We start from the raw sequence: 18,285 nt of genomic DNA on the forward strand, positions 1-18,285 counted from the left end.
TCTTGAACTAAAGAATTAGTCGTGCTTCAATTTAAGGAAACAACATCAAGAAACAACACTAGTTGGAGACAAGTACCTTTCTTTGGGATTGCGTATTGGCATCTCCCTGAAAATCAGGAAACAAGAGAAGAACTTAGACAACAAAATTACCATCTAGCCAGTACCCAAACTACAAGCTGAAGAAAAATTGCTAAGTAGCTACATGATGCGGTCGCAGCCATGCTAGCTTTGTGGCAGACGTGGCAGGAGAAATTCTCATAATCTGAGACCTTAGCATAAGCATTTTAAATTTCACATGGCATGGTAATTTCGTCCTGCTGTCATCACAACAGGCACGAGTAACTTCTTGACAAGTGATTGCCCCATCACAACTTACCAACCCCGTTTAGATGCCAAACGTATAACACAAATAATCTGATGCACTCTTGACGACATCAAAAAAATAAAATAAAATTAGTCTATAAAAAATAGGTAGGAAAGTCACCAGGGTAGATGGAAGCGGCCATGTTCGATGTTCGAGAGAGGCAAGGGGCGAAGCTTGAGCTCATGAGCGCATGAAGAAGGAGACGTGAACAAATTGAAGAGGAGGTCGATGATACATATACCATGATGGCTCACTGGCGGCCAGCGAGATCCCAGGTCCTTTCAACCAAGGAGATGACGATGGGAGATGAGAGAAACATAGTCCCAGAGCTGCTCGCGGAGCACCTCCGCACGGGCGAGCGCTGCCCTGGCGCTCAAGTCGAGGTCAGACTTGGCTCCGTCGCTTGCGCTGAATTGGATCCCGCTGGTGGGACGACCTATTATCCTTCTGCAAAGCCACCACCGCAGGGATAGAGTGGCCTGCCCTGCCGGTCTCTAGAGAAGAGGAGCCGCCATGGCTAGTGCGAAGCAGGTCGGGGCTAGCGGCGGTGCACAGGTTGTGTGACAGAGACGGTTTGGAAAATGGCAGACACCTCCCAGTCTCCCACCATCCCACGATCCATAGTGGGGTTTCTCCCGATTATTTTAGCAGTATAATGACACGTGAGGTAATCCCTGGAAAAAAAAGATGCGTGAGGTAAATTTACCCCGCAAGTCCGGTCTTTCGTGAAGTGTGTGGTCCGGTTGGGGTGAGGAATAAGAATTCCTCGCCCTGGGTGACGAATAGCGCGACCCTATATATATATATATATATATATATATATATATATATATATATATATATATATATATATATATATATATGCTGGACTATTCTGTTACCGGTAACAGAATACCCAGCCCCAATCCGACTCGCTTCCTACCGCCGGAGGCAGCCGTCGCGGGCGAGCGAGCGACGGCGGCAGCCGGAGCGAGGGAGCCCGCGGCGCCGTGATTGGCCGGCGACGGATCCGCCGCCGCCTCCTCGTTCCTTCTGTCGCCGGATCCATCGTCGGGGTCGTCATCCCCGCCTCCTGCCTCCCTCCGTCGCCGGATCCATCGTCGGGGTCGTGATCCCCGCCTCCTGTCTCGCTCCGCCGCAGGATCCATCGACAGGGCCGTGATCCCCGCCTCCTGCCTCCCTCCGTCGCCGGATCCATCGTCGGAGCCGTCATCCCCGCCTCCTGCCTCCCTCCGTCGCCGGGTCTCCTTCTCCGGGGCAGTTATCCCCACAAGGTGCTTCCTCTACGAACCTCTTCGCCAGATGTCCACCACAAGCAGGTGATGCGTCAATGGTGCCGCCTCGCAAGAACATGCCAGTAAGACGCCCACGAGATGTAGAAGAAGAAGACAGTACACTGGAGGTAATGTCTGCTCCCCACGTTTGTGTCACTCCATCAGTTCGTCAGTCCTGCTATGAAGAACCCGATGGTACATTGCAAATGCTAGCATCAGTTCATTGACACCCCTGCCACTTGATGCACGATTAGGATGTCGAGGTTACTGTCAGTGCATCTAATATGCTATCTTCAGTTCAAGTTAAAAAAAATAACACATATGCGTCAGTCCAGGTATAGTGACAAGGTTCAGCTACCGCTGAGAGTTGTATGTTGTTATTCCTAAGAGTACAAGTCATGTAATTGCGCCAGTTCGAACGAGTAACAAAACTGTTACAAAAAAATAATATAAAATTGCTACACAATAAGTTCAGTGATACATAAGCTAGCAGTACTTGTAATGTATGTGCATTGATGCACGATTAGGATGTCGAGGTTACTGTCAGTGCATCTAATATGCTATCTTCAGTTCAAGTTAAAAAAAATAGCACATATGCGTCAGTCCAGGTAGATAGTGACGAGAGAGTGCCACAGTTACACAGTAAGTTCAATGATACATAAACTAGGAGTACTTCTAGTGTAGTTGCATAAGTTACAGAAGAACAAAGGAGAAGTCATGCATGAGTTCAATGTCCAGTTTACAAAACAGTGCTAAAAAACAGTACATCCGTGTTTGAACATGAACGTTCATCAGTTCGACTGAAAACGAAACCAGATTAATCCCAAAAACTTTTGAATGTTGTTTGCAGAAGCATGCAAGGCGGCGCACGCAGCAAGCATTTCATGAGCAAAACAGATATGGGGCACCACCTGGTTGGGTAACACCAGAAATACCGCCTGGATATTTCAACAGTACAGGCAGATTTGAAGATACACCGCAATCATCAGAAGCACGGACAGGTCCTTCTATACAGCAAACATCAATGTCTGGGAATGTAAGCTTTGCCGCTACTGGGTTGCAACTAGGCCAACAATATCACCAACAACAAATGTTTTCCTTCCCCAGCGCATGCAAAAAGCCAAGGACAAGAAGGCTTCCACCAGTCGCTCCGTCAACATCAATCATCCGTGCTGCAAAAGCAGTTGCGATGGGAAGACCAGGGCAAAAAGACAGAAATTTTGGCCACTCTAGCAGGTTCAGAAGTATAAGATATGAGCCATATAGACAGGAGCAACATCACAATGAATCTGAGGAGAGACGTCCGTACAACGGGAGACGGAGATCTTCGTCATCGTTGCTCCCTCCAAGAGATGCATTGCTGCATGTGCCAAGGGTGACACCACCGGCGCCCATAAACCAGGGAGAACAACAAACACCAGAGGCAGCGCAGAGCTATACACATGTAAGTATCCATATAGGAAAAAAATACAAGCACAGTCCATACCATGGTGCTGTGACCACCCCATCTAACATTTTTGTTTTGTCACTGTTGTGTGCAGCCACCTGACATTGAAGCTTATGTTCTGCCAAGGCTAGAGATGAGGTTTGAAACTTTCGAAGAAACTAAGAACTTCTACAACGTATATGCAAAGCACGCTGGTTTTGCTGTCAAGGAAGGCCCCCAGTTTAAGACCAGAGCCTACCTTTATTGCACGTGCCATGGAGTTTATGAATCAAAGGTGTCTGAAGCAAATAGACAGCGTAACAAGACGATAGCCAGAACTAACTGCGGGGCTAAAATGAGGCTGAAGAAGGAAAAGGATGAAACATTTGTCGTAAAAGATATAGTCTGGGAACACAACCACAGGCTACAGCTCACCGCAGAAATGCTTGTCTTCTTGCACTCCCACAAAAACTTTGACAAAACAATCTTGGAGTACGTCAAGTACTTGCAGTTCAAAGGCATTGAACACGCGCAAATCATGAGCATTCTGGGCAGTGATGACCCTGGTAGCTACTTCCTCGAAATGAATGCCAAAGACCTGATTAACCTGTAAGTACAAACTTGTTCTCCTCCCATAAACCGCCTACGTCTTTTTTCCTCTGTCAGTACAAACATATCAAGCAACGCATGACCTGACGCCAGTTCAACATGCATTTTTCAATGAACTTTTTATATGCAGGAAAGCAAAGAATTCAAGGATTGATGATGTGGATGATGTCCTAAAGACTGTCAACTTCTTTAGGGAGATGAAAGCTATAAACAGGGAATTCTTCTGTGACATGCAACTCGATGAGTCTGACAGAGTTAAGAACATATTCTGGGCGAACGCAACCTGCCGAGGAGCGTATCAGGACTTCGGGGACTGCGTAACGTTTGACACAACATACAAGACCAACAAGTACCATATTCCACTTGGGGTGTTTGTCGGAACTAACAACCACTTACAGACTACATTCTTTGGTTTTGCCCTGATAAGAGATGAGGATGCAGATTCATTCAAGTGGCTGTTCAGGACATTTTTAAGGTGCATGAGAAGGAAGGCTCCTACATGCATTCTCACAGGTACACCCGCTAAAACCACCCCCAACCACCACCCCCTACCAAAAAAGAAAAGGAAAATAACACAGTAAAAATGTTGTGTCAATTGTATTGGTATATATGCACAACCATCCGCTGACCACTCCGAGTCTATTTTCTCATTGGCGATCGCAGATGTTTTCAAGAACACAGTACATAAGCTATGCCGCTGGCACATTATGAAGAAGTACAGGGAACACCTCGCGTACCTGTATTTCCTGCACGAGGACCTTAAGGATGAATTCACATCAATTCTCAACTGGCCCCTCATGCCAACTGAGTTTGAGGATGCCTGGAAAAGACTCATGGATAAGTACAACCTCCACAATGATGCCACAATGGTGGGCATGTGGAACGAGCGTGGGAAATGGATACCAGCCTACTTCAAAGAAATTTTCTGCGCCAAAATGACATCCACATAGCAAAGTGAGAGCATGAACTATGTGCTCAAGAAGAACTATGTAAATGAGAGACATAACCTACACCGGTTTGTCAGCCAGGTAAACTCCTGCGTCAAAACCAGGAGGCAGACAGAGAACCAGGAGACGATGGGTAACTGGGTATAGCTCTATCACTTGTCGTAAGACAAAAAATTACATGCTTACTAAAGTAAAAACTTTATTAGAAGTTTTTCCTGCGAGAAAACTAACAATTTGGTCATCATTCTTGCATCTGCAGAAGGAACAAAACACGCTGACCTTCTATGGGTTTGACACCCAGATGGCAAAGCTGTACACGCGAGCTATGTACAGCGAGATCAGAGATAGGCTAAAACTGAGCACTCTCTTCACGGCGACAGAGACGGAAGAGCCCACAAAGTACCTAGTGCGCTACAACCACCCGCAAAAACTGTCTGTGTGGGCTCAGCACGCGTTCCAGGTGGTTGCAGACCCCGTGGGAGAAACATATGAGTGCGAGTGCAGGCTATGGGACCACACAGGTGAGGACTACAAAAAAGATGTTACATACTGTACTACTTTTTTGCAAAGTTTTTGTTCGAATGAAATGACAAAAAACATGCACCTCTTCCAAAAACAAATACAGGTCTTTTCTGCGTGCATGTCCTGTGCATTATGCAGATAATTAAGGCTGAAAGCGTTCCAGAGAAATACATACTCAAGAGATACACCAAACGCCCGAACATCCAGCCAGCATTTGACAGAAATGACTTGAGGACAGTAGCGTCAAACAAGGCATCCCAATACTGCATTGAAAGCTCACTGCTGACGCTGAACATGAGGGTGCACAGAAAAAGCTTGAGAAGCCAAGAGCAAATGGCAAGGACGCGGGTCGTCATGGACAAACTTGAACAAGAACTCGACGCCATGCATTCTGCTGAAAATGGAGGTGTCGCGGACAATGAAGCCATTGAGCAGGATATTGCTACAATGTTGTTCGAGATGAACCATATGGGAGCTATTGACCCGTTTGAGAACGAGGAAGAGGAGCAGCAGCAACCGGAGCTTGCCCGTGTGCACACTCAAGAGCACCGACAAACTCACATGCGAGATCATGAGCTTGATGGTGTTGTAGGAGAACGACATGACAATAGCACATCCTACCAGCAGTAGCAGGAAAGGGTGATTAAACCCCCAATATTCTCAAACACAATGGGGAGGAAGAGCAAGACGCAAGCAGCGAAAGCTGCGAAAGCAACAGCCAAAAAGCCACCACGCCCCATCAAGCGCGTGGAATTTGGCCCGGACGGCAAACCCCTCGGGGTAAGGGCATGCGGATTCTGCAACGTCGTGAGAAACCATAACTACCGCACATGCCCACTCCGCACAGATGCCACTGTCAACAAGAACAAGCAGATTGGAGCCACCCAGCTTTCTACCAATGGAGACAACACACGTAACAGCTACACTTGCCGCAAGTGTGGCGGAACTGACGGACATAATGCCCGCACGTGCAAAGTGGGCAAGGAGGTCAGTGGAGCTGAACATAAACAAGGCAAGGTACAGAGTTCCAAGCAATCAAATGAAGACGATGAAGAAGAAGAGTTTGATGAGAATGACGGCCAATCAGACGAAGACAATGAAGATGACAGTGTCGGGGGCGAGGAAACTGAAACTGACGATGAATCCTTCGGTGCCTCATCATTTGTGCAAACTTCGCAAGGCTTTATATGGTCTCAAACAGACTCCTCGAGCGTGGTATTCTCGGCTCAGTTTTCGGCTCCAACAACTTGGTTTTATAGCATCCAAAGCTGACACGTCTCTCTTTGTCTACAACCGGAGTGGTGTCATCATTTTCATGCTTGTGTATGTCGACGACATTATTGTGGCCAGCTCCTCTCCTGCTGCTACTACCAAGCTACTTGCCGATCTTCAAGCCTCTTTTGCTCTCAAGGATCTGGGCCCCTTGCATTATTTCCTTGGAGTCCATGTGGAGTCATCGCCAGTGACATTATTATGTAAACCATTTGATAATCATTTTGAATGCAGTCACAAAATAAGTTTGAAAAAACTTATCTGGATATATCCGACGCAAAAGGCTACTGTGAACCAGTAACTCAGGAAAAAAATATGTCAAGGAAAATTTTAAACTCTTGTAGCATATCAGTACTGATAACTCTCAGTCGTCAGTACAAGGCAGAGTACACATCAGTACTGATATAATTTCTGATTTGTGCCTGGTGAAGCAGTGACATTATTATTTAAACCATTTGATAATCCTTTTGAATGCAGTCAAAAATAAAATTGAAAAAACTTATCTTGATATATCTGACGCAAAACGCTACTGTCAACCAGTAACTCAGCAAAAAAAATGTCAAGGAAAAATTTAAACTCTTGTATTACATCAGTACTGATAACTCTCAGTCGGCAGTACAAAAGGCATAGTAATAACAAACACACCAGTGAACGACTGAAAAAAACATCATTTTGAAAAAACAAAGCTATGCCTGCTCCTACCAGTCCCAATTCAGAAATACCATCAGTACATAAAAATAATTACCTCAAGCAAAATGCGAATATAATACATCCTGTACTGGTGAAAATCTAATTTATCTGTAAAAAATACTCACAGGTTATCTTGATATAAACAATCCTTTTAAAAAAATACGAAAATTGTTTTAAAAAAACATTAGCACCACACATAGTATCGCTGGTATTTGGTACGTTCAATTACACTTCAATCACCAGTCCGAGTACGACAGTAGAGGAGTTCAGACCTCCACCAACACCGACGCTGACACGTGCAAGTGGGATAAGCAGCTGATAAGTACAGCTTGACTATACGAATCGGTGCCACAGTAAAATGCCATCATCACCACCGCAGAGACGTGCAAGTGGGGTTTTGCAGGTCATAAGTACAGCTTGACAAGACTAGTCAGTTCAACAGTAAAAACCATTTAACTTGGACGGTTAGTTCTTCCACGCCACCACCCACGCCACCCACTGGGCGGTTTCCACGACGAAGTGCAAACGGCGACCCCCACGACCACTACACACACGCCCCCGACGAACCGCCTCCCACACACCACCATCGGCGCACTGAAAAAATACCCCATTGTCTTCCATCTCTCCCTCGTTCCCACAAACCACCATTGCCGCTTCCATTTCCACTGCACACAAACCTCCAGCGTCTCTCTCCAAAGCCCACAGTCGCCGGAGGAAGGCCATGGCGGAGGAACCGTCCGCCAAGCGTCATCATGCCGAGATGTCGGACAAGAGGAGCAACCTCGTCGACATTAACGTCCCCGGCGAGAAGCGCGACTACACTAGAACACTCAAAGGGGTTGAGCTCCACGGCAAGGAGATGCTGGAGATCGTCTGCACCAGCGAACCAGACAAGGCCGACGAGGTGATCTCCAGGCTCTGGAGGAAGCTTGGCGACAGGATTCGTAGGATCATCGGCGTTGGTGTGCACTACACCAACGAAGATGAACCTCCCCAGATGGCGGCAGTCCTGCAGTTGTGCGTCGACGAACTCTGCTTGGTGTACCACATCGCAGCGGCCACAAAATGGTGAGCAATCCTACTCATTTGCCCTGCATATGGTTTATCTGTTTTATTAGTACTGTATCCTGAAAATTTAATCACACTTGTTTCCCAACTAGATGTACTAGTGTGGTTTGTGAAAAGTGGACGCACTACTGCATTTTCTCAAGTAGATATACTATAAATGTATTTTTGAACCTGATACACTGGATTACTATTTGGAAAATCTTGCGGAAGATTAAATTCTGAAGTTGATCGACTAGTGTAGTTTCTGGAGTTGATACAATAGAGTAGTCTATGTACTCGATGTATTAAAAAAGTTATTTCTGAACTTGATGTAGTGAAGTATTTTCTGAATTTGATGTAATGTTATTTTCGTAAGAAAATAAACTAAGGACTTGGTGAAGCACTAGTTCTGTGTTATCCTATTTCAACAAAAGTAGACTAAACTAGTACCAATGCGGAACATACAACATTGACTGAAACTATGTATAATCCAAGAAGAAGAATAACATGATGTACTTAATTTAATTTCAGAACTTTCTTTACTAGTTTTTGAAGTACATTCATCCATTGTTTATCCTACATAAACAACTAATTCATGGATTCATCACTTGTAAAACAAAACAAAAATGGATAATTCAAACATCAAAGTAATGCTAATATTCAAAATGTCTCTGCCCTTGCAGGCCCAAGCGCCTGACCGACATGCTGCAGCATGACAAGTTGTTCACATTTGCCGGTTTCAGCATTGAAAGCGACAAAGAGAAGCTGAAATTGTCCGGTATGGAGATCAACCCCAACAAGTTCATCGACATTCAGCGCAAGTGGAGAGTTCCATACACCAGAAAAGAGTACGACTCCTTGACTGATGTTGCAGCCAGTGTCATCCACCCATTCTACAAACGCATGAAGAACAAGATCAACACGCAGGAAGACTACAAACTATGGGGGACAAGCGAGTTGCCAGATAACCTCATCGAGTACGCAGGAGTAGATGCGTACGCCACGTATAAGTCATGGTTCATGATCGACTACATCACAGATGGTTCGGAATTTGCGAAAGAGCGGGAGGCTAACAACTTCTACGACCACCCCTATTGCCCCTTTACGGGATGAAGATACATCAGAGTCTGCCTTAGTTTTACTTCCGCTTGTGCTTGCCTTTTATCTTGTTGTTTCAAATTAGTAGTTTGCTCTTGTTGGGTTGAACCAGTATGATTATGTCGTGCTTGTCATGTTTGAACAAGTTTAGTTATGTCATCAAGTACAATGTTTTGCTTATCTCATTATATAAGTTTGGTTTGGTAGCTTCGTATGTTGTTAATCCATCATTTCAAAATTGAAAAAGTAGCTTCTGAATGGAACGTTGTCGTTGCTCTAAAGTACTAGTTACGATGCAACTAATCACACAACGTTGTTCCATGTCAGTACAACTCAGTACACTTGATCGAACATTACATACTTACTACAATAAAAAGTACAAAGAAGCATCAGGCCGTAAGCGCTACTATGAATGCACTATCAGTACAACTTAGTCTACACGCAAGTACCATAGTTCTGAAAATGACACCAGAAGACACTTGAGAATAATCACAAAAACAAACACAAAAAGAAGGCAAAAAACTCAAATGAAAAAGATTACACTCACACAAAACTGACAAGAACTAGAACAAAAAGTATGAGTCCAAGTTACTGGAGGAGTCAAGTACTAGATTCAAACAAAACAAAAAAATTGACCGCCCAAGGTCAGGAGCAGGCCCTGACAATGCTAGATACTTGAACTCGAGCCCGTGGGCGAATCCCTAGTAATCCGCACAACGCAGGACCCGTCGACCAGGGCCCACAGGTCAAGAGAGAGCGAGCGCCGTGTATAAGCACTCAGGTAAGTGTTCAGAAGAGTTCGACTGGTGAGCGTCGGCTGCGCTTATAAACAGGTTTGGAGCCCCCTCGACTAGCGAGGTGGGACTAAACCCAGAGCGCACGCGCACGACACACTGCACAGGCGCGCGGACAAGCTATCTGGGCCGGAAAACGGCCCAATAGCCTCTACATCGTCAACAAAACACCCCACCAAATAAGCCCAGCTATACAAACCAGAGGGCGGGACAAAGAAATATAAACCACCAGAAAAATGTTTGTCAATTAACCTCTACAAGAAAAAAGGAAAAAAATATGATACAAAAACAATGAACCTCTAAAAAGAACAAAACTTAATAGCCTTTCTGTTAAATGTACATAATTTAAAAAACAGAATTAAATATTACTCTCAAGTTCAACTACTAAAACTAAAAAAGTTCAAAACATATAATGTTTTTCAATTATGCTAAAATTCTTATTTATATAAAAACTGACGAGTTCAACTACTAAAACTAAAAAAGTTCAAAACATATAATGTTTGTCAATTATGCTAAAAATCTTATTTATATAAAAATTGACAAGTTCAACTACTAAAAATCTAAAAGTTCAAACATATAATGTTTGTCAATTATGCTAAATTTCTTATTTATATAAAAACTGACAAGTTCAACTACTAAAATTCAAAAAGTTCAAATAGAATTTATTTGTCAATTCTGCTAAATTTATTATTTATATGTAATCTGTCCACACCACAACGAACGATCTGCTCGTAAAATAATCTCAAACCCCCACCCCCAACCTAAGTTATAAAAAAATCAGTTCAAACATACATACAACATCAGTACTAAAACAGCAGGATCAGTCAGGCCACTCGCACCACTGTGACATCAAATTTCAAACCCATGCGCTGTTTGAAATTACAATTCAGTTCACACAGTACTAAAACATAAGTGCAGTAAAAATGAGAATACAAAAATTATAAAGGCCTAACTTAGGTTTGTACAGATGAAAATAAAATAAGTACAAGTTTTGAGCGACAACTCCCAGGGCACTGAAAAAATGTTTTGACATACACTAGTGTATAAAAGCTTCAATAGAAAAACAATACTTAAACATCCACATGGAAAAACATCACAGATCCATACGTCACCTAAACAGTGCAAAATGCCATCATCACAACCACAAAGACGTGCAAGTGGGATTTAGCAGATCGTAAGTACAGCTTGACAAGACTAATCATTGCACCAGTAAAAAACATTTGTCTTGGACGGTTAGTTCTTCCAGGCCACCACCCGCGCCACCCACTGGGCGGTTGCCACGACGCACTGCAAACGGCGAACTCCACGACCACTACACACACGCCCCCGACGAACCGCCTCCCACACACCACCATCGGCGCACTGCAAAAAAACCCCATTGTCTTCCATCTCTCCCTCGTTCCCACATAGCACCATTCCCGCTTCCATTTCCACTGCACCCAAACCTCCAGTGGCTCACTCCAAAGCCCACAGTCGCCGGAGGAAGGCCATGGCGGAGGAACCGTACGCCAAGCATCATCATGCCGAGACGTCGGACAAGAGGAGCAACCTCGTCGACATTAACGTCCCCGGCGAGAAGCGCGAGTACACCAGAACGCTCAAAGGGGTTGAGCTCCACGGCAAGGATACGCTGGAGATCGTCTGCACCAGCGAACCAGACAAGGCCGACGAGATGATGAGCAGGCTCAGGATGAAGGGCGGCGGCTTGTATCTGAGCTTCATCGGAGTTGATGTGGAGTACACCGACGAGGAAAAACCTCCACAGATGGCGGCAGTCCTGCAGTTATGCGTCGAGGAACTCTGCTTGGTGTACCACATCGCAGCAGCCACAAAATGGTAACCCATACTACTGTTCATTCATCTGTTGTACCAGTACTAGTCACTAGAAACTTAATTAAAAATTGTTTCCCAACTAGATGAACTACTATAGTCTATGAAGTGGATACACGATTACATGTTTATCAAGTTAAATGCATTTATGAAACTGTGAAGTGGATTGTTTCACCAGATTAGCATCTGAAAAAAAAAGTTTATAGCATTCTGAACTTTATGCACCAAATTAATTTCTGAACTTGATGAACTAGCATAGATTCTGATCTTGATGCACTAGTATAGTTTATAGAATTGATGTATTAAAAGATCTTTGGTGAAGTGGTATAGGTCCATATCTTGATGCACATGTTTCTCAAACTAATTTTTGAACTTGATATAGAATTAATGCACAAAGATGTATCAAGCACCGGTATAGGTCTTTTATTCAACAAAAAAGAAAACTAAACTTGAATCAAGCAGCGCATCTATCGTTGACTCTGGTAAAATGATTCTCTAATTTGGTGAAGCATTTGGTAAAGCAAAGAAGATAGCAAAAAAGAAAAAATAACACGGTGTAGTTCAATTTAATTTCAGGACTTTGTGTACTAGTTTCTGAACTACATTCATGCATGACTCATAATATATAAGCATCTACCTCATGGATTATCACTTGTAAAACAAAAAAAAGCAGAAGAATTAAATCCTCAAAAAAGAAGACTAATCTATAAATGTATGTCTCCCCCCTTGCAGGCCCAAGCGCCTCAAAGACTTCCTGCGGGAGGAGAAATTGTACACATTTGTTAGTTTCAGCATTGGAGGTGACAAGCGGATGCTGCAGGAGTCTGGTTTGGAAATCAACCCCAACAACTTCATCGACATGCAGCGCAAGTGGAAAGATCCAAAGACCAGAAAATACTACGACTCCTTGGCCGATGTTGCAGGCGGCGTCATCCACCCATTCTACGAAGGCATGAAGAAGAAGATGAATAGGGCAGACCACAAACTGTGGGGGAACAGCCCGCTGCCAGACAACCTCATCACGTACGCAGGAATAGATGCGTACGCAACGTACAAGTCATGGAAGACAATCGACAACATCGTGACAGGTTGGGATATTTCAAAAGAGCAAGAGGCTGACCCCTACTACCACTGCAACTTCGCGGATGAAGATGCATGAAAGTCTGCATTTGTTATGTTGAACAAGCTACCTTATGCTGTGTGTGTCCTTAGTATTGTTGTTTCAGATTTGTAGTTTGCTTTCGTTATGTTGAACCAGCTACCTTATGCTATGTGTGTCAGGGTTTGAACAAGTTTGCCTATGTCTATCAAATCAGTACTAACAGAACTATATCATAAGTACTAACAGAACTATATCATAAGTACAAGAAAACGAGAGTACAGAAACTATAAAGGTCCAAGTTAGGATGGAATCACATAAAAATAAAATAAATCTCACTTTCTGAGTAACAACTCGAAAATACACTTGGAAAAAAATTGTTTTCAGTTCAACTACTATATAAGTCTTCAGTACAAAAAAAACTTAACCAAAACGAATTCCCGATGAAACATTGTGCCACACTTGAAACACAACATAAAATATACTAGTTATTACATAGTACTCGACAAGACATCAAACACTACAAAATAGAGCCTACAATGTTTTCAAGAGATATATCACACAACTATCCAATTCACTATGCAAATGATGACCATTTATCCTATGCATCAGGAGCCAAAGCCTGAACCTCCTCGGGAAGCTCCGTCACCATAATATGGTTATTACAGTTGAACACAACTCTATACAGATCCTCAACGTTCCAATCAACAATGCGTGGCTGCAAAACAATAAAACAAATTATCAAAAATCATGACACATAAAAAAAGGATGCACAATAAGCCAAAAACAGAAAGTGAAAAGCTCAACAAGAAACCCACGTCATTATCTCGAATGTTCTCAACTATATTTTCACCATCATAGCATCCCGCATACTTCAGAGTATAATGGCCACACTCATTCGGCCCTTGAAGTGGAACCTTGACAAACGTTGGTTTCTTTGCAAACAGCTCCCAATTGGGCTGCTTGCTCGCATTGTAATGAGCATCACCATACACAGCCTTCATTACTTTGACCAATCTAGAAATCTGTAAAAAACAAAACAACCCACACAGTTTTAGGTCTCAGAAACAGCAGAAACAAAGATGCAAAAATATTAATCCAGTACAGATAATAAATGTCACTCACAATCTTCTCGCAATCTTTGTGATAGGTGTTCTTCGAAGGATGGTGGTTCTTCGGATAAGGTAAAGAGTCAAGGATGTCAATGCTACTTCGGTACCGATTCATGACATATAAGGAATAGTGGCTCACTTTCCTATCCTTTGATAAAACCATAGGCTTGAATAGAGGCATCATGATCTAAAAACAAATGACCAAAAAAGAGATGTTAAATATTCGAAGTAAAAACCAGCATCACAACAAACAAATAAAAACCAAAAATCAGCTAGTAGATCTCACAAGGTCGGCACTGAGCAAGTCTTCATTAGCTTTAACATAGCTCTTGAAATCTCTCGCTGCACTCTCCACATTAAACACTTTATTTTCATCCTCGTAAAACGAACAGTCAAGCACAACCTGCAAAAAAGCCAAAATAGAAAATAGACAGCGGAAAAAGAATCAACAAGCAAAGTATTATTAAAAATCGTAAAAACAATAGACAGTCTTGTTCAACATAAAGAAACCGATCTGATTGATTACCGTGATGAAATATGGACTCAGCAATATCCTTTTCCCAGATGCGAAATCAGCATTTCTATCGGGATCTTGCTTCCAATCATCAATGAGGAAGTCAATTACATCACCCTCCATCATTTGCCCAGGTGAAAAAACTTCCTAGATGCGATTCCCAGTGAAGTTAGTTACGTTTCCATCAGGCTGAGGTATCATTGAGAATGTATTCCTGCAGCACACACAAGAACAAAAAGAAGGAGAAGCAAGATAAGGCATTCATAGCAGTTCGAGTTGTATAAAAAGGAACAGTTCAGGCCATATTTATCTAGCAGTTACAAACAACAGAAGAAAAGGAAGAGGAAAAAATAATGAGAGATACTCACTCGCCATACTTCTCACGCCATTCATTACTAAGCAACAAATTATACAACCTGCGAGCCTTGTCCAGGTGAGGGAATTTATAAGGGTGAAGCTGCTGCACAGGGGAGCAAAACTTTATAGGAGCTCTGGGCACACGCTTCGTGCTTACAACATTGCCAGAATCCAAAGCGGGATCTTTCCTAGCACCACCAGCTCTACGAGCCACTATTCTAGCAAGGGGAGATAAACCTTTGGCAGCAGCGCTCCTCGTGACTCTTCCAACGCCAGCAATCTTGTCAAACACATCATCATCACTGTCTATCAATTCCACAATGGGATTCTTGGGTGTAGTAGGGCTATCTGCACAAGCAGCCGTAAAACCTCTCAGAGCTCCCAACCGCCCCTTCATAACACCAGATCTTGTCTTTTCGGGAGAACGCCCCTGGCTAAGATCAATAGCTACGCGCTCGAGCTCCAAGAACTGGCTACCAAAGAACCTGTAGTCAGGCTCACCAAGATCTAGCCACTCACCTGGAAAAAAAAGACCGCACAAAGCGTAAGTTCAAATACATCTTTCATGAAAGTACTAATAGAGAAGTACAAGCTGCAAAAAAATTACAAAAGTCCATGCACACGTATAGGGTTCGATGCCAAACAAACCCTGGAAGTCAACATCAAACACATCGCTAGTTGCGCAGGTATACAGCAAAGTCTTCCTGATGTCCAAAATGTCTTCATGGTTGTAATCGGCCATTTCAATTACACCATCCTCCCGGCAATAATAGGTCTTGCAGTTTTGTAGCATAAAGAATCCACAATCATGCCTGTAAACAAAGGAAAAATCAAAAAAATGATACAACACAAAATCCAAAAAATACAGGAACAACATCCTCCAGCAACAAAAACAACCAGCAAAAATCATTAAAAACGGATACTCACGTGGTTTCCTGCTGAGGCACCCGCACAAACTCGCAAGAGAAACCATCAATATGCGCCGGTGAGAACAGTTTGGCCCTGTCTACACCGGACTCCCTCCAAAGCTTCTTTATATTATCTGTCATATTCCTTAAGAATCTAACTGCATCACCCCAGGTTTCATCACGGAGTGAATCAAGACACTCGAAACGACGGAACTTCAAATTCAGAACAACCAAGCACCAATGCCCAGATACTTCACTAGGCTTCATGGTAGCCACAAATGACGGCGGATCAAATGTAGGGAAAAGAAGCTGAAAAAAATCGCAGAGGAAAAATGAATTTACCAAACAATAAAATAAAAGAGGGAAATTGAAATTCATAAGTACAAACAAAAAATCAAATAATCATAAAGAAATTATATCCACCGCCCAAAATTGAGGAACAATCATATCAGTTCAATTCCCTTGCAACAATAAGTACAGCTTTAATAAAAGAAGCACAGATCAAGTTCATTCCCCACACCTCCCAAAACTGCAAAGAAAACATGACAGTTCTAGTTAATGAGTACAAAAAGTCCAAGTTCACCTACTTGGTCAAAACCATCAGCACCTGATCTTGTGAACCAATTTAGCACATTGGAATCAATATTTCCATCACGGATCTTGGTCTGTTGTACAAAAAGAACAACAATAGTTAGAAAATTGGCAAAACAAGTTATCATCCTATTTACAAAAAAAGCAAAATACTGACCGTCACCCATCTGGGAACTATCAACTTGTCAGTGTCTCGGTACTTCTGACGTAGAGAATATAAAACAACATCAACACTGTCTGAGTTGAGCATGCCAGTGGGGACAAACGCTTTAGCAATAGAACCAACACTGGCATCACATTCTTTATTTTGAAACATCGGCTTGTGACTAGAAAAACACAAAAGATTACATGAATTAAAACTACTGCAACAACAACAATAATCAAACTAGAGAAAGAAAAAGAGACAAAAAATGGTATGGGCAAAATCCCAAACTAACCATTTCGTACGGTTCGTGCGCAACCTCGTAACAGCGAAGAAAAACGTATCAACCTTAACAACATTACCACTTTCTGCTTGCAGAAAATGATGAAAAATAATAAGTTCAACAACTACAAGAGAACATGTCCAAAATGCCAAAATTGAGAAGTACACCCCATTTACAAGTCCTTACCTGGACTATCAGGGTTTGACGACGACGGTAGTTCCTGTGATGAGACCATTATGCCTCCAGTTTCAGGGTTTGACGATGGGACATGTTGAGAGGACACCAATATTGATGCGCTTTCAGGGTCTGTAGAAAGAAAATCCTGGGACGACAAGAGCGCCTCCTGCGTCAAGGGGTCAGAAGAAATTGACAGAAGTAAATCATCATCCTCGGATGGCACCTCCTCCACGCTAGAAGCATATTGCAATGCATCACCGTAATCAAGACCTCCAGGCGGGAAATTCTCCGGCGGCAAATCTTCACAACCAGAAACATTTTCATTCCCAGCAATACCAACACCAGGCGATTTGGCATCAAGTATGCTGGCAGCACCAGCATCCTCATCAGCAACTTTGGTACCAACATTGCACCCACTACTCAATGGAACATCATGAGCATCATCTCCACCACTAAGGACAACCTCACGCTTAACAATAGTAATCTGATGAAAATAAAAATTCAAAAAAAAGTAAATAATATGAACAAAACTAACAATAAAAAATAAGCTACCAATAGGTGCACAGAAAAATAAACCTTGGAAGCATTCACAGCAACATCATCGAACTTGCTGCTGCTAACATTCAAAGCGACATCACCAACAGGCAAACAAGGCTCATCGCCAACAATAGGACCCTGATTCAAATGTAATGAGACAAAAAAACAATGCTATTATGAGCAACAATAAACGGTGTGGGATAGAAAAATGAACAAGCAAGACACATCGGTGCGCATGAAATTTTAAGAAAATATTAATAAACACAATGAAAATAAAAATAACCTTGCACTTATCAGTGGATAGATCATTAACTCCACCGTCAACAGCAGCCTCAACATTATGACTGGTCTCCTGCATGAAAAGAAAAATTAATAAACAGATGTAGATCAGGAAGTTCAACTACAATACTGACAGCAGAACAACATAGTAAAAACATACAAACAATGAGGACTGACTCACATCAACAACAGGGTGCTGCGAGCCAACATCGTTCGTACGCTGATCAAAAACATTAGCCTTAGTACCATCATCAGCCCTGCTGTCGGTGCCAGCAGCCTCATCGTGATCAATCTGCATGAAAGAAAATTATTAATAAATAGATGAACATGAGGAAGTTCAACTACAACACTGACATCAGGATAACAACATAAAAATTGCAAAACACCAAGGACTGACTCACATCAACATCAGG

At 42.8% G+C, this 18,285-nt stretch overlaps 4 protein-coding genes across 4 annotated transcripts; 3 read left to right on the forward strand and 1 right to left on the reverse strand.

The window, feature by feature from the left end:
- The first annotated feature begins 1,694 nt into the window (after positions 1 to 1,694).
- Positions 1,695 to 5,772, forward strand: LOC147967907 (protein FAR1-RELATED SEQUENCE 5-like). The gene is made up of 8 exons (XM_087523309.1): positions 1,695 to 1,766; positions 2,489 to 2,674; positions 3,180 to 3,673; positions 3,804 to 4,186; positions 4,337 to 4,542; positions 4,702 to 4,761; positions 4,880 to 5,161; positions 5,281 to 5,772. The coding sequence occupies exons 1-8, from the start codon at positions 1,695 to 1,697 to the stop codon at positions 5,770 to 5,772; spliced, it is 2,175 nt and encodes a 724-aa protein (XP_087379435.1).
- Positions 5,773 to 7,825: 2,053 nt separating this feature from the next.
- LOC147967908 (uncharacterized) lies at positions 7,826 to 9,264 on the forward strand. Its single transcript, XM_087523310.1, has 2 exons — positions 7,826 to 8,172; positions 8,835 to 9,264. The coding sequence occupies exons 1-2, from the start codon at positions 7,826 to 7,828 to the stop codon at positions 9,262 to 9,264; spliced, it is 777 nt and encodes a 258-aa protein (XP_087379436.1).
- A 2,268-nt stretch (positions 9,265 to 11,532) lies between these two features.
- LOC147967909 (uncharacterized) lies at positions 11,533 to 13,032 on the forward strand. Its single transcript, XM_087523311.1, has 2 exons — positions 11,533 to 11,879; positions 12,606 to 13,032. The coding sequence occupies exons 1-2, from the start codon at positions 11,533 to 11,535 to the stop codon at positions 13,030 to 13,032; spliced, it is 774 nt and encodes a 257-aa protein (XP_087379437.1).
- Positions 13,033 to 15,878: 2,846 nt separating this feature from the next.
- On the reverse strand, positions 15,879 to 16,770 carry LOC147967910 (uncharacterized). Its single transcript, XM_087522717.1, has 3 exons — positions 16,612 to 16,770; positions 16,451 to 16,528; positions 15,879 to 16,172 (listed from the first exon to the last, which is right to left on the reverse strand). Exons 1-3 carry the CDS (start codon positions 16,768 to 16,770, stop codon positions 15,879 to 15,881), a joined length of 531 nt encoding a protein of 176 aa, XP_087378843.1.
- Between the last annotated feature and the right edge of the window lie 1,515 nt (positions 16,771 to 18,285).

The sequence above is a fragment of the Triticum urartu genome, chromosome 5A (assembly GCF_056163025.1).
Source record: "Triticum urartu cultivar PI428250 chromosome 5A, HENAU_Tu73, whole genome shotgun sequence".
NCBI classification, from domain to species: Eukaryota; Viridiplantae; Streptophyta; class Magnoliopsida; order Poales; family Poaceae; genus Triticum; species Triticum urartu.